The sequence below is a fragment of the Haplochromis burtoni genome, unplaced genomic scaffold (genome assembly GCF_018398535.1).
Source record: "Haplochromis burtoni strain Fernald_Lab_line unplaced genomic scaffold, NCSU_Asbu1 Contig_22, whole genome shotgun sequence".
NCBI classification, from domain to species: Eukaryota; Metazoa; Chordata; class Actinopteri; order Cichliformes; family Cichlidae; genus Haplochromis; species Haplochromis burtoni.
In genome coordinates this window covers 555005-571379 of record NW_024582383.1, presented here as the reverse complement: position 1 = coordinate 571379, position 16375 = coordinate 555005, and the positions used below count along the sequence as shown (strand labels likewise).

The 16375-nt window shown below is 44.8% G+C and overlaps 1 protein-coding gene across 3 annotated transcripts in view; it reads left to right on the top strand.

Annotated features, from left to right (window-relative positions):
• Positions 1 to 13500, top strand: part of kif26bb (kinesin family member 26Bb) — a 25641-nt gene extending 12141 nt beyond the window's left edge. The window contains exons 8-15 of one of the 3 annotated variants that reach the window (XM_005917134.3): positions 1981 to 2252; positions 2932 to 3109; positions 3222 to 3360; positions 3692 to 3851; positions 3972 to 7065; positions 7951 to 8120; positions 9617 to 9767; positions 11482 to 13500. In XM_005917134.3, coding sequence (XP_005917196.1) covers positions 1981 to 2252; positions 2932 to 3109; positions 3222 to 3360; positions 3692 to 3851; positions 3972 to 7065; positions 7951 to 8120; positions 9617 to 9767; positions 11482 to 11681 — 4364 coding nt within the window. In that variant the 3' untranslated portion in view covers positions 11682 to 13500. Of the gene's footprint in view, positions 1 to 1980; positions 2253 to 2931; positions 3110 to 3221; positions 3361 to 3691; positions 3852 to 3968; positions 7066 to 7950; positions 8121 to 9616; positions 9768 to 11481 lie in introns of all 3 variants that reach the window. The other 2 variants (XM_005917133.3, XM_005917135.3) reach the window with 2 other exon arrangements.
• The last annotated feature ends 2875 nt before the right edge of the window (positions 13501 to 16375 follow it).

The window sequence follows — 16375 nt, the reverse complement described above, 5'->3', positions numbered from 1 at the left end:
CACACACACACACACACACACACACACACACACACACACACACACACACACACACGCACACACACAGGGTAAGGACAGGGTCTCCTTGGACCTGCTTTTTCACATGACGCCACTCTCCGTAAATCTGATTGAATTAGTTGGCCAGTACAGACTACATGTGGCCCACAGCCAGGGGGGCATCAATCTCCTCCACAGAATACTATTCTCTCTGAATAACGGCCGCTCGGCCTTTAATTGGAGTAAACCAATTCTCTTATCCTCATTCAATTAGAGTTTGGATAAGACGAGATAGGGTGAAACAAGCCCATAACTCAAGAGTAATGTGGGGCAAAAGTGCACTAGAAAGAGACACAATATGGCATCGGTCCATAAAAACATTTATTTGTGCATTCTTGTGAGATTATATATGATGTGTTTTGTTCGTGCCAATGCTTTCCTGCAATTAGCCCCATTTCAAGACTTTGCTATAAATCTGTGATTATCTATATATCCATATATAAAATCTTGCAGATATTTTTTCTGACTGATATGAAATCTTTTATTATTCAGTCATTTCTGCCTGCAGTGCATTGCAAGTGAACGTGTGCTCTGTGATGTGCTGTTTTCAGCAGGCCTCCTCCCCTGCCTTTATTTCAGTGTTAAGATGTTACAGTTCGATGTTCATTATTTGGTGTGTACTATTTTGAGCCCATGGCCTCAGCTACGACTATGGCCCCATTGTGTTTGGTAGTACACGTGCAGAAGCCAGACGTACAATCATTTTTAGCTGAGCTACCCAAAAGCTAACTCTGGCTGATGATGATTTTTTTTGGAAAATTAAAAAAATAGTTCCCTTGCTAAGTGGAATAAATGACTTGTATCTCCTGTTAAGCACGTGAACAGCAGAAGCTGGGATTTTATTTATTAAACAGCCCAGAAAAACTGTTTCTGACAGCAACACGTTGCATTGATATGGTTAATATATTTTTCAGACATAAATAATATAAAAACTGATTGTGCCACTTAGACTGTGTATTTGTGAATGTAGTATATATTGTGTGGATGCATACCTTCATGTAATTCATATGTAGTAGGGTTTTCAAAGGACTCAAGGCAGCCCACAGTCCAACTAAGTACACTCTTAATAAGTGCACACCAAAGAATCACAGAGGGATCCCTAATTAGCAAGAAGGTGCTGTTAGTCACTTGCAGCTGATTCATTGATGATCTGCAGGTGTGAGCACATTTAGACAGTTTGCTGGTTTGGAGCATTCAGGTGTGGTTAACAGAAGGTCACCCAAATGTGTGTAACCCATGCTTAGATGGTGCATAAGAGCTACATTTCAGTTAGCCTCAGTTAGCATGTTAAAGTTAAAGTTCATTAAGGCACTGCTAGAAAGACTGAAAACATATAGCTTGTTTGGATGGCAGCGTGGCTTAGCTTTCAGGATCAGTGTCCTTTGAACAGACAACAGCAAAATGTTGGTGCTTGGCTGTAACGCACAGCAACATTTGAGCCGAAACCCAAACAAACACAACAGATCAGTATAAACACCTGATACCAAGTGTCAGGCACGGTGGTGGAGGTATGAGGATTTGGGCTTATGCAGTCACCTGGGAACCGAGTAGTCATATAATCACCATGAACTCCAAACTAACCTAGAGACAAATGTGAGGCTCAGCCAGCTAAAGCTGTGTCATGCAGCAGGCAATGACCCCCAACAGTCAAGGTGACCCACAGTAGAACTTATAAACAAATGCCTGCAAAGTTCAATGAACTTAAGCAATGTTGTAAAGACAAAAATTGTTACACAACATTGAAGGCTGATACACTCATACAGAAATCAATTGGTTTAAGTTAATGATTATGGTCTATAATAGCTGCAAGCTATCGAATCTTGGGGTGCACTTCATTTTTCATAAGACCGAATCGAGTCTTGCAAAAACTTCATTTTTATATATAGAAAATCCGTCCATCTATGTGTTCTCCTTCCACCTCAGGGTCCTGGTCCAGCATGGTGGGCAGTGGTGAGAACATTGGGAAGCTCGGCTTGATTCCTTGTGCCATCTCCTGGCTGTACAGCGCCATCGAGCGCCGCAGAGAGAGGACGTGGACCGATCTCAGTGTGTCAGTGTCTGCTATTGAACTGTGCTGCGGAGAGGAGGACACGCTGAGGGATCTGCTGGGGGAAGTTGTTCCATCATTAGGCAGCATCCACGACAGCCCGAAAGCCCACATTAAACTCCAGGAGGACCCAGTCTACGGAGTCCAGGTAGAACAGAAGGTTTTTACCATTAAGAGAAGGGATTGTTAAACTCCTGTGCCTCCCTTACCTCTGCATCGGCACGCTGTGGCCCAGTGACCCACATCTGTAGTAGTGGAGTTACTGTTGTTGGCATAAAAGTCTAATAATTCTTCATAAACACAAACCCAAAGTAGACAACAGGGAGCAAAGGTGATACTGTTTCCTGCAGATAGGAGACAGCAGCAGCAAAAACCCCTTTTAAAGTTATTCTAATTGTTTCAAAAGAGACAGTATTCTCACGTTACCCGTTCATGCCAACTAGATTAGTTAGATTAGTTGTCTGTGGTGGCTGCGAGCTGGCGTGAGTGTGTGCCCTCTGGATGTGAGAAAGTTTTATTCATCTTTATTTAGACAATAATGGTCCGCACTGTGTTGGAAAAGATAATGGTGCTGGGAGTGAAACCTATTATGCTGCACAGCACATTATATCTGTGTGTGGGCGCCACATCCTCTCTGTTCTTTCAGTCAACACTTGAAGAATGACTGAAGCCCGAATATTTTGCTGCTGAGACGAATGACACAAGATTCATTCTAACAATATTGAACCTGTTTCAAAATGAACAGTGATCAGCAACAGTGGGATAAATGTAACAGATGAAAGGGCTGATTTTACAGCAAATGTGCATCTGCTTCTTCTCTCCTTCAGCTACACAACCACAACCGGGTGAAGGCCCCCACTGCCGAGCGGGCTGCTTCCCTCCTGGATGCAGCCGTCGCAGCACGTCGGCACAGTGACTTTATTACGTACCTGTGTGACAGCTCCATCATGTTCTTCACCCTTCACGTGCAGCCTCCACGTACAGAGAGCAGCACCATTGGAAAAGGTTGCAGAGAAATATTCAGAAACTGATTCTAGAATTTCGATATTTTATGATTTGCATCTGTTAAATCTTTTTGCATTACCTCCTCTAAAGTCCAACTGTATCATTTCCTTAGGTTCCCGCGGCGCCACCAAGTTGACCATGATAGACGTGTGTAGCGGTATGAGGGGTGTCAACAAAAATAAACCCCCCCATTCTGAGCTGGGCCCAATCGTCCTGTCTCTTCTAAGTGGACAGAAAAGCACCGCAAACAAGTAAGAATCTAAAACAAAGGAGGAAAATTGTTTGTTCATTAAAAACGTTGTTTTCTTTAACCTATTTATACTCCGGGTTTACAAGCTGCAACACAGGCCACTGTAAACCACCCCAAACTGCAAATTCTTATTGGAGCTCTGATATTTATTTATTTTCTTCTCTTTTTATGTCGATTTATTAGCTTTTTTTTTTGTGCGCTGATGTAACCGGAGCCTCGTCGTCTCGTATGCTGCAGTGGATTTGCAGAGATGACAATAAAGTTTACTTTGACTTTGGTGCAGTTAAACCTGCGACCACAGACACTCACATGACGTTGCACTGTTTCTGCAGGAGTGGGAAGTTGACGTTGCTCCTTCGAGAGTCCCTGGGCCACACAAATTGCCACACTACAGTAATTGCTCAAATCATGGATTCTTTGGCACACCTTCAAGAGAACTTCTCTACCATCCAGCTTGCTTCTCGTTTTCGCAGAACACAGAAGAGGACGAAGGTAGTATAAATGACAGAGTCTAATCATGTCACTCTTTATCTAGCACCCCAAAATTGTTGAATGTTGCTTTGGATTTATAAGACTTATCTAATAGCATCATCCACCTTCATCCGACAGCAGTCTGCCTCATGTTCTCCTTGTGCGAGGAGTCTGACTAGAGAAAAAAGAGGGCTGCAGTCGTTCTCCCTGCGGGCGTTCCACTCTACCGATGAGGTAGACGTCGACATCCGTCCTTTTCGCCTGCGTGATGAACTGGATGAACGCTCCAGTAGTGAACAGTCTTGCGACACAGTCATCCAGATAGACTCAGACGGCTCAGTCCACCCCAGATCAGCCCCGAGGCAGGCGCAGCCCGAGTTTGTACCAATCATACCGTCTTTGCACCCTAACAAGGCGGACTTGGACGACCCAGAGTTTGCTGCTCTCCTCCAGGAGCTTCTGAGAATTCCTCAGCTGCAAGTAGAAAAGACGACAGAGTCTGCTCTTCTGGGGCAAACCGACGTTTTGAAAGGAGAAAGGAAGCAACCAGAGAGGGACTGTCTCAAATGTGACACGTTTGCTCAACTTCAAGAGCGTCTGGGGTGCATCGATGGAAGTGAAATGACCATGGATGTGCTCAGATCTTCCTTAAAAGGGGCCTGTTTAAATAATGTCACTGTTAAGTCACAGCACCAGGAGGAATCTGTAAAACGCGCAGACACTGAAGCTCCACAGACACTGCTGAATAAGGGGCTGAGCTGCAGTCAGACCTCTGCTGGAGAAAAGCAAACAGACGGTGCCGCCCCTGGAGACAGTTTTCAGAGAGAAGATTCGGGTTTGTACGACTGTGAGGAGTGTAGTGCCACCAGTTCCAGCGAGGAACTGCTCAATCAAACTCTGGGTCTGAACGCGACCTGCCGCTCTGAGCCTTCTAACACCAGGACTCTTAAGTCAGGTAATGGGGTTTCTTCCAAGCGCTTTAATGTGGAGGCAAAGGTCACGGCAGGGGCCAGTTCTCTTGCACTTGAACCTTCACACAAACAGGACAGAGCTGAAACTGCTGATTGGTTCAAAACAGACAAAAGGACCTCACCAGTTGGCAAAAGCTCCCCCATATCTCCTTCTTCTACGTGCTCCTCTTCACACTCCCTGGCTAAAAGTGTTGTACTCGGAGACGTCCTAAACAGTCACCCCAAACAGGATGTTAAGGAAATGAAAGCCACGATCACAGTGACCGTTCAGCAGCCGCTGGACTTAAAAGGTCAAGATGAGCTGGTTTTCTCTATGGTAGAAGAGGTGACCATCAGTGGAGCGTACGACAGAGCAAGGACAGGTGGAAATATTATTTGCATCAGAGACGGAGCCCATTCACAGGCACACGCTGAAGACTCGGCTAGTTCTCAGCCAATCCAGATAATCAGCAACGTCGGCGAGGAATCTGCAGCTCCAGGCTCCTCTGGTGCTCCCGAAAGCTCTGCTGTTCATCCTGCTGGCACTGAAAAGTCCCAGCATCAAGTCAGAAGGGAGAAAAGGGTGTTGCCTTCATTTATTAACCCCATGTTGATTAATACAGACTTGGATTGTGACTTGGATTGTGCCAAAGACAACAAAAGTCATTGTGAAACTTTAGCAGGAGTCAGGTCAGAATCAGAGTCCAAAAGAAATACAGCTCGATGTTCAGAAGACAGGGAGGTCCTTCAGGAGAAGTGTGCACCTGTGGCTTCTCAGAAACATGTCAAAAAGACTGACAAGTCTTGTAGCCAAATGTCTTATGAGCCAGTCGTCTTAGAACATTTGAGTTTTTGTAATAAACCTCCAGACAACAAAACGTGTGAGCAGACAAACACAGACAAGCCCCACCCCAGAGACCGTGGGCATGTTTACTCCTCGAACACTGCAAAGCTTTCAGAGGGGACTGAGATCACATGCAGAGATACACCCAAGAGGACTGGTGAGTCACCTGGTTGCCAAGAAACCATCCTTTGCTCCTATTCAACAGGTAGCTTACCTCGAGCATGGCAAAGTGCCAAACACCAGGATGCCCACCTCGTAGACTCAAGGGGGCTGACATCATCCACTCCCTGCAGCCCAAGGGTAACTCTCGAGAGGAGGAAGGCGAGGCAGCACTCCCCCACTAACCACAACCTCTATATTTCCTCTCCTCAAAGATATGGAACAGACTTCAAACAGGATCCTGGTGCTATTTTCAGGAAGGGTATTGGATCTGTGATTGATAAATCCACTCCAGCAGTAAAACGTGATAATACAAGCAGGAGGCTCAGGTCACCGATGGAGGAGAGTGGCAGGCTTTTCAGTGCCAAACTACAGCAGCTGGCTAGACGGACGAGCTCTCTCGGGCGGATCCCAAGAGACTTTCCAGCCCTAGAAAGAGGCGGCAGCAACGCTTCTGTGAGCTCCAGGGGAAGCTCCAGGGGAAGTACTGAAGGAGCTTGTAAGTCTGGCTATAAAGGCAATTTTGAGGGAGATTGTACCTTTCCGAGAGCCAGCAGGAGCCCGAGGAAAAATCCTCGGTCTGAACATCATTTTTTCCCGCCTGAAAACCCTGCGACTCAGTCTTCTAGGCATATCCACTCCAAGCTTTCTGCTGTGGGAAAGCTCAAGACATCTAGCCCCAAAGTCCGTCGATCGTCAGCTCCTAGCATCAAGAACCCCGGCGTCTCCCACAAAACCCTGCAGGACTCCATCAATCATAGTGCCAGTCTGTCTCCAGACAGTAAAACAGTCAGCCACGAACGCACATCCTCCTTTTTCCCCTCTTCCCCTCCACGGTCTCATCGCTCTATCAGCCGGACTCCAAGCCAGAGCTCCACATCCTCATCCACAAAATCTGCCATTCAGGGATTTGTTAACGGTCGCCTCTCAGACTTTCTCAAGGAGAGGGCCCCCAGTCCCACTACAGGAGGATCGGACCAAACGACCTCACTGCCCTCCCCGTACAGTCAACTGACATCTCCCCGCATGCCCGATCACCTGAGTGGGCACGCAAGTGACACCACCAGCGTGTTGAGCGGCGATCTACCACCAGCTATGGGGAAGACATCCCTGCATTTTTCTAACAGAAACAGTTTGGTGAGCAGTGGCTATGACAGCATGGTGAGGGACAGCGAGGCCACAGGCAGCAGCACCTCAGCCAGAGACTCAGTCAGCGACAGGAGCAGCTCCCTCCTCAGCGCGGCTCGCAGCGGCCGGCCGTCTCGGAGACGAGGTGGTACAGGTGAGAGCGCCTACGATTTTTATGTAATGAATTAAATGACTTTCACTTTTGGAAAGTTTTCAAGTTTGATTTATAAAGCAAACAAAGACAAACCAACAGAAGCTCAAAGCAGACGTTCTTATGCAAACGTTAGCGCCGCTGTTCACCAACACCAGCTTCATGGTGACATGGCTGGCTCATAATCTGACTGCATAACATATTAATGTGACATTAATGAAAGACGACATGTGTGCTGGACGCAGCCAGACCCAGTTTCCTCGCTGGCATTAAAAGCCAGATTGTGTAGGAAGTCGCATCATTAATACATGAACCCAGGAAGGATTCTCACTGATGGAAACAGAAAACGTTTGTGTGGTTCTGGTGCACAGAGGGGTGTGTGCGTGATTATGCACGCTAACAGAGTTATGTTGCAAACACACTCACTGTTGTGATGATGATGGAACAGCAGAGGAGACACGACTTGAATAAGTATATGACTCTTAAATAGTCCCCTGAAATAACACACTGTTAACTGCTTTTTGTGCGTGCGCTCAGTTTGTCCTCATGTGTCCTCTTCTGTAACTAAAAGCTACAGTTTGAAAACATAAAGCACTCACTATCTTTTCCTGCACTGGCAGACTGACTCAAACTGAGAGTTGCAGTAATTGTGTCTCCGGTCTTGACTTCTGGCAGCTCTGCGGCTGCACTTTGGCCCGAGGCAAACTGTTGTTCCAGCAGGAACCACATACGGCAGCTCATGAATCGTTTCCTGCTGTAGCTGCCTCGTCTGTAAATGTGTGACTCACTGTGACTTTTCTATTTAATGCTCAACACTCACATTAAGAACCAAGAAAAGTCCACTAACATGTGCTTCTGCCTTACATGTGTTGGCGCTCTTGGCTCCAGGTACTCAGCAGCGCCACCTTTCCCATGATTCACCTCTGACCCTGAGACGCTCGGCTAGCGGTCTGCGGTCTCGCTGGATGGATCAAGGAATCCCCGAGGCCTACGAGATCAAGGTCTATGAGATCGACAATGTACAGAGGATGCAGGAAAGAGCAGGTGCTGGCAAACAGGTGCTGGGTTTATTTTGATTTTTTTTTGTTGGAGGTTAAAGGGCATTACATAATAAACAGTATGACCTTTATAACCTCTGCGAGCAACGAGCGAGAACAGCCACAAAAACAGGACTGTGGTTGTTGTTTTGTTTGTGACGTAGAACTCAGTTAGTTCTCTTTTTGTATTCGAAATGGTAAGTAACCATTTTTTGTTATGGAATAAAAGGACCGGCGTTAATGCTGCCACAATATCATCTTTTGATATATTAAATGGAATAAACTGAAATGATCTGCCGTCTCTGTTGCAGAGATTTGAGGAGACGCAGCAGATATTGTGAGGCGAGAAACCTCAGCTATGGTGTCAACTTAACAGAACACAGTGAATAAGAGTAGAATAAGATAAATAAAATAGAAATATCCTTTATTGTCCCTCGCTGGGGAAATTCACGCGTTCCAGCAGCAAAGTGACAGACAGCGTGCAGGTTCACACAAAGCTTAGAATAAACAAGGAATAAGAGTCCCGGGCAAATTTACAACATAAGAAACACAAATACTTTACAGTATTTTTACTATACTCAAAAAGTGCTTAAAAACAACAACGGCGCACTACTGACAGTAATAATGAGGTGCCTCCAGTGTCTCGAGGTCATAGATTAACTCATGAAAATTATATTCCAAAAACTGGAAGTCGAGTTATTGAGCAAATCACAATTTAACCCTGTGTTTGTACTGAGCAGCTACAAGGTCTTCATACCTTTAACATATATTCATTTCCATGTGGCTCATAAAACTTTGTTTTCTTATATGATTGATGATAAATGTGGCACATTTTTTCCTTCTGCAACGTAGTCCGAAGAATATGAATCCAGTAAACATATTAAATGGGAGAGAAATACAAAAGGAGTCCGTCGTGAGTAAATCATAGACAGAAATGTCTTAGGAGACCAAACATGCACGATGCTGCAGAAGAAGAGCATGCTTGATAAGCTGACTGTGTAAACCTCGCATAAAAGACCGTCTGGCATTTAAAATGCGCTTGATAGCAAAACAGGGTCCATGTGGTGACGTAATGTCCCACGACGAGAGGTCTGGCCCCGTGAGACGCCTCCCTGCCTCCACCAGTCTCAGGCAACTTTGATACAATTTTAATGACCACATGGGGTAAACTGGGTCAGTGCTGCAGCGGCGAACAAAGACGTAGAACAAGCAGAGCAGAATGGAGGTAAAACACCAGATTTTAAAAACTGTAAATATGGATTTATTGACCCCCCCTCACCCCCACCCCCAAACGACTGCCATGCTCCCCCCATCTCTGCTCTAACATGATGTTTATATGAAGAGCAGCTGAGAGGTGGATGCTGTTTTTCATTAAAACCTACAAAGTACTCACATACAGTATTCCAGGGCTCATTGTTTAAATGGTGAGAGTAAATTAAATTTACTTAATTTAAGCTGTGTTTTAAAAATCTTTGAATAAATAAAAAAAGTGAAAAGGGTTGTGTTTCTGCTTTCAGGGGCCCACATGCTTCAGCGCCAAGCTGAAGCTCCTGGAGCACCGTCAGCAGAGGATCTCCGAAGTTCGAGCCAAATACAACAACCTGAGGAGAGAGCTGGAGCTGGCCAAACGCCGCCTCATGCTGGAGCCCGCCACGTGGAACCACGAGTGTCAGTGGAGTTTCTTTAAAAACTAACTGTAACTTGTTATTGCCAATATCTGAAAAGAGTAGTCGTCATCTAGATTTAGCTTCCTCGAACAGCCTTTGGCTTCCACACTTCTCACTGCCTTCCATTAATGTCTCTCTCAGTTCCAGCGACAACAATGAGCAACAATATCTAACAGAAACGAGTCCACTGGTCACCAACAAATATATACAGTCCCAAAAGCTTAAGACCAGTTGAAAAATGGCAACAAGCAACAGGAGGAAATGGGCATTAAGTTCATTAAAAACAAACTGAAACAGGCAATTTTTGGAGTGATCAACAACAACGGTGGAGCCATCGTCATCACTGAGTTCATGTTTGGAACTTTGATTTCTGTTTTGGGTTTTTTCCAGGTGTAAAACAGCCCGTTTCAGTTTAAGGACTGTATATATATCTTTGCATAGTACTTTGCCAGTGACACTGATAATGAGCTTAACCAGCTAGCCACGGTGTTAGGTAGCAAAACTTCACACAGACGATATAAAAACACGGACATATCCATCAGCAATCGCTCAGTATCAATGAAGTCCTGTTGTGAACCTTAACCTTTCACTACCTTCATCTTAACTTTTGAAACCAGAAGCTATGCGTGGCCGACCTGACCGTGAAATCGAGGAGCGCTGCACACTCAGGCTAGCCTCCGGGCTTACCCTGAGTCACTGGACTTTACTTTCTGACTCTGAGAAGGACCATAGTGTTAAAGTCATCAAGACTTGTTGGTAGCAGCTGAGTCCATATAGTTCACAGGAGAATACATTGAATGGTGTTAGAGCAAGAGAACAGAGAAGACTTCATTATAACATGTATGTACCCACAGGGACGCCTCTGCTGGCCGTGATAGGTAATACAGGTTTAAGGCACTTCCTCAATGGCTTCATTTTTTAGACTCAGAAGCTATGTTCATCTTTTATGTACAGTCTGTGTTCACACCATAATAAACACCCGGGCTGGTTAGCGAGCTAACTCTAGCGTAGCTATGCAATGTGTATCTGGCAAATCTGGTGCCAACATACTGACATACTGGTACACAGCTTATACACTGGTCTCTCAGCCATTATAGGCTATAAAACACAGGCTACAATACAAATGTACTTTACTGTTCTGGCTCGTGCTAGGCTTGCACACAGATGGAGAGCATCTCATCTCGTATCGTATCGTTTTGTAGGACCTGTTGTAACATTTCTGTATAGTTTAGCCATAAAATAAATATGAAGACATAATTCTGTAACTGGGTGATTTTGCTTGAAAGGTGACTGAAATGATTAAAACATGAGCAATCAGCTGATTAACTGGTTCACTGACTAATCATCTGAGCTCGCACTTCAGTGAATAAGCAAGTAATCAGCTTGTTATATGCAGCAGGCTGTAGCCTCCTTTTACAGGAGCAGCATCCACACTTCTCATTAGCACCATTAGTAATACCCTCAGCAGCATGTGGCATTTTATATTATGCTTTAATCACAGAGCACGTGTTGCTGTCACACCAACAAATTGCCCTGCTGGCAAAGCAGTTCTTACAGTATGAGAATGTTTTGTAATGCAATGATGACTTTTGTGGGTCTGAGAAAAATCTACCATGTGAACTTTGACCTCAACGATTTCATTCATCCTCCTTTTTGCTCATACAGTAACACACAGAAGTGTACGCGGCACACTGACCCTTATTGTCCTTCCCCAGTCGACCTATGGCAGACGTTCGAGGTGGACTCCCTGGAGCATCTGGAAGCACTTGAGTTGGTGACGGCGCGGCTGGAGCGCAAGGTCAGCCTCTGCAAGGCCAACGTCATGATGGTCACCTGCTTTGATGGTGTCGCCGGGAGACGGCGTAAGAAGAGACGGCGAAAAACGGCAGATCATAGATTCACAAAGGGATACTGACCTACTGGCTGACATATATGTTTCTTTTAGACTATTATGTAGAACTTGTTGATTATCCATGAAGTTATCTCGGCACTCAAGACACAGAGGTGAGATCACCTCATGTATACACTTGTTATGTTTTGAAGTAGCACACTGCCTCCGGTCCCCTGGTGGGAATTCCTCTGCGGCATTTTAGACTTTCAAAAAAATCCAACTAACCTTTACTTCATGTTTTCCAGACAGTAGTTGCAGTTAAATAACCTATAAAGATGTGTGTTTATGCACTTTTTTAGCATTTGGCAGTATATTTAAAGCCATCACGTTCAAGCAGCATCTAATGCTAAAATATTTTGGTGCTTATGAGCTCGGTACCACAAAACTGCTGGCTCCAATGTTAGACAACGGGAGAGCCTATCATGTGTAATGAAACAGAAGCAGTCCAAAGTCTGTGTCTGCCATGGTTCTCAAAGAGAGGACTCCACGTCTGATAATAACACTACACAACAACTGGCACTCAAACCTGTCAAAATGTGCTCTGGTTCTCGAAAGGCTCTGCGACCGTAGAAATGAGGGGTTAGATCCTGGTTCTCTGGGAAGTCTTTAGGCTCAGCAATATCATTTATGTGAATACCATCTACACATTTGTGCAAGACGGCTCAGGAGGCAACTACAGCTCCAAATGAAGCACTTTTGTACTCTGCTAAGCAATTAATGAGAAACTGTGATAAGTGGACGATCCAAATTGTGCTTTTCTTAAAGCCATTTTCACACAAAGCTTTATTCCAATTGTCTTTGTCTATCGCACGCTTTGACGTGCTGACTGGAGTCAAGGCTCCAATGATCGTCCGATTAGTGGACTGGCCTCTCTACCTCCTGAGCCACAGCTGTTCCACTGGATGCAAACATTTACAATACCTCAAACTGTCCTTCTACAACAAACAGAGCAAAGCGAGGGAAATGCAACTGAACGTGACGATTATGTTCTTCTAGTTTCACGTGCTTTGCTGTTCTTCTTGATTTGATTGGTCAAACCAATCATGTACTCAGCCAACACGATGTCCTCTGCATTTGTAGCTTCGAGCTGTCTTTGAGTAGCAACGTGATCAGCCATCGTAGAGCAGAAGGCGGTGCAGCTTTCACAAAAAGGGAATATTATGCCACCAATGATGCCATTGTGTAAATAGATTTTGGTGCTAAAACTACAAAAGTAGTCCATTTCCTTATTTGTAACTAATGTAAATAAGTAAATGTTTAGCAGGGATCTCAGTGAACTGTTGAATGAGCCATAAGGGAACAACGGTAGTGTTTGTGTAAGTTACACCAACAGAGAGGTCGGTGATCAATACACTGACTGTAAAACACATTAGTAAGTGATTGGAAGTAGAATAAAAGAATGCAGATTCTACTGACAGTGTAATGGAGGAGTAATTACTTTAAAGGAATAACGTCATGGTGTCTGAAGAGCCCTGTGGCTCCGAGCCACGACCCAAAGTGATCGGTGAGCAGTGCTGGGATGTCTACCTGGATCGATGCGTTTAAATATACGGGAACGAATCGCACACACGCACACACGCTGGATGTTTGTTGTTGTGAATCGTATTAATCAGCATGTTGTTGTCACTGTGAATAAATGAGCACAGCACTCCATTACGTTTCATGTGTGCAGAGACTGTGCATCCTTTGATTTGCAAAAATTAAAAGTGCTGTGCTGCTCCTGCTGCCATCACATCTGGGATCTTGTCCTTACTGGTCACCAGAGCCTGTTTTTAAGTGTGCATGTGTGAGTGCATGTGTGTGTGCGTGTGTGTGTGTGTGTGTGCATGTGTGTGTGCATGTGTGAGTGCGTGTGTGTGTGCATGTGTGAGTGCGTGTGTGTGTGCATGTGTGAGTGCATGTGTGAGTGCAAGTGTGTGTGCATGTGTGTGTGCATGTGTGAGTGCGTGTGTGTGTGTGCGCGTGTGTGTGCATGTGTGAGCGCATGTGTGAGTGCCATGACGCCATGCAACATCGAAAACAGGAAGGGGTTTTTGAGTTGTCAAATGAAAAGGTAATGACACCAAGCCATGTTGAGCCCTGGGGGGGCCCTATTATAAAGTCAGCATCATTAAAGAAGAACACTGGAAACACACACACGTGTTTCCTTCCCTGACTTTGCCCTTCCTCTCTTTCTGCTCCACTTCCTCATTGCTCAGCCTCATCTGAGACACACACACACCGTATGCCTGGTTAACGTCCATAGCTCATTTAAAACTGAATAATGTGTTTTATATCATTTTATTTTTTCTAGAAATGTCTCCATATTTGGAGGCAGTTTGTCCACTACAAACACAAACTGATCCTGAGCCAGTTCAAACGCTGAGTTTAAATGTGACTATTTTAAGATGTCATGGGAACTGCATCACTTTGGCTCATTAGGTGGAAAAAGAGGTGCTATTTCTGTCTCTGAGAAACTTGAATTTTAAAGCCTCCCCAGAAAGAAAGCTGAGAGGGCACATTTATAATAAACCTTATCAGACTCTGTGTTTGGGGGCTGATACCATCACCAGATGTTTAGGGAGCTAAATGTAGGCAGAATGTGTAAAATCTCACCACTAGATGTCAGTAGATTTCAGACCGCAGTTAAACCAAATAGTTTTATCCCTCCCACTTACAGTGCAGATCCTTGCTGCTGCAGGACAGACAGCTGTTCATCTGTAGTTAGCGTAGGCCAGTGGTCCCCAAACTTTTTTTGCTGGCCCCCCTTTGTTTTACAAGAAAAATGTTCATGCCCCCCACAAACACACCCTCCAACCACACACGCCCATATTTTGCTCCATTGCCATTTATTTCACACCTCAAACATTTAGTAAACAATTAAGCAAATACAAGTAATCCGCAATAAATTACAGGTAGTAATAAAATAAACTACTAACCCTTTTACGCTGCGTCCGCACCTACACGGGTATTTTTGAAAACGCAGCTGTTTTGTCCACGTAAACGATGTTTCGAATCACCGAAAACTGAGATTTTTCAAAACTCCTTTTTTGCGTTTACGTGTGGACGAGGAATACAGAGTTGGTCACGCAAGTCAAAGGTATGCGCCTTTTTCACGTCACGCTGTGGCCACGTTATTGTTTACATGAGATGAATTGCAGAATGATAGAGACGAAATACTGTTAATCTGACTGTCTGCAGGTTTACACGCAGTTACTGTCCCTCCACTTACAAAGGCAGAGGCGTCACGGTGTGATTATCTTACGTGTAGTTGTTTTTTTCCTGTGTAATAATATTCAACATTGCATCAATACATTTTTAAAAAAATGCCTCTCTGTGCAGAATAGGTTTAAAAACATAAACAGCTGTGGGATCCTGTTTGTCTGTGATTTGAACCGAGGGAACAAATCGTGGCAGCATCAACCTGATGTTATTTGTATCCTGCTGTAACTTTACTGTATAAAGAGCAAACATCTCCAACATGTCAGGAGTAGTTAGTCATTACAAGTGTTTGAACTAAAAATCAAGAATGTGGGATCCTGTTTGTCTGTGATTTGAAGAGCCCAGCGCTGCTCCCGACGCAGGGGAAACCAGTTCTGCAGGGAGACCTGCCTCGGCACTTGTGCAGGTGAAGCCAAAGGGAAGATTTGCTTCACCATATTTTCTAGTCTTTGGCTCAGAATGAAGTTGGTTTGGAAACATATTCAGCGATGCTTCATCTCCTGCTTTGCGTTTGTGTGGGAGCCCCGTCAAAAACCTGTCCATGTTGCTAGCCGTGTCCAAGCGCTCTTTTTTTTCCATACCGCGCCCCTCCCGTCAATGATTCTGCGCCCCCCTTAGGAGGCGGGCCCCACATTTTGGGAACCTCTGGTGTAGGTATCATTCAACTGTCTGCATCAGCTGTAAAACTTTGTGAGGGCAACAAGACAGAAAAAGACACACTGTGGGAGAGAACCAGAGAGGAATAAGATGATGAAATGCAGAGTGGTGTATAAACACACAGCGAGTGAAGAAGAACACTTCATCATGTTCCAGAGTAAACATCTGGTTCTAAGATTTTCAGGGCCGAGTACAAGAACCTCAGTTTGATCTGAATTTAGGAGGACATCAGCGGTCATCCGGGCCTTTATGTCTATAAGACATTCCTGCAGTTTAAATAGTTGTTGTGTGTTATCTGCCTAGATTTGGGGTTCATCTGCATAGAAGTGAAAATGCTGCCTCAGCTCTGCTGCTGTTTTTACAGCTGCTAGCCTGTGCTAGTGATAATTGTATTGAAGTGGATCTAACATTGTTGGACACAGACACTTAGCGAATAAACTCTCAAATCATGTAAGAACGTAATCTAAATGTTTATCAGGGAGAACGTGTGATTTCTGGACACCAAGCCTAACATTAGTGTACAGAACTTTATAACCAGCTGATGTTGTTGTTTAGCTGGCGCCTCGTCTGCTGTCCGACAGGAGACTCGCACGTCTGACCTGATAAGTAACAGTGTTGGGGATAAATAACCCGATACGTTTTCAACTGTTAGAGCCCTGACTCAGTTCATGAGATGTGGCTTGAGGTTACAAGGATGACATTTTATCCACATGCTGGTTGCCATGTCTCTTTCCTTCCCATTTTTGCTTCTTTGCTGAACGGGACCCAGATGTCGAACAGTCTGCAGACATGAATTTAAATTTGCCTCCATAACACACAAACACTTGCGAGCTCTCTCCTGCTCCAGCTTTGGTGGCAGC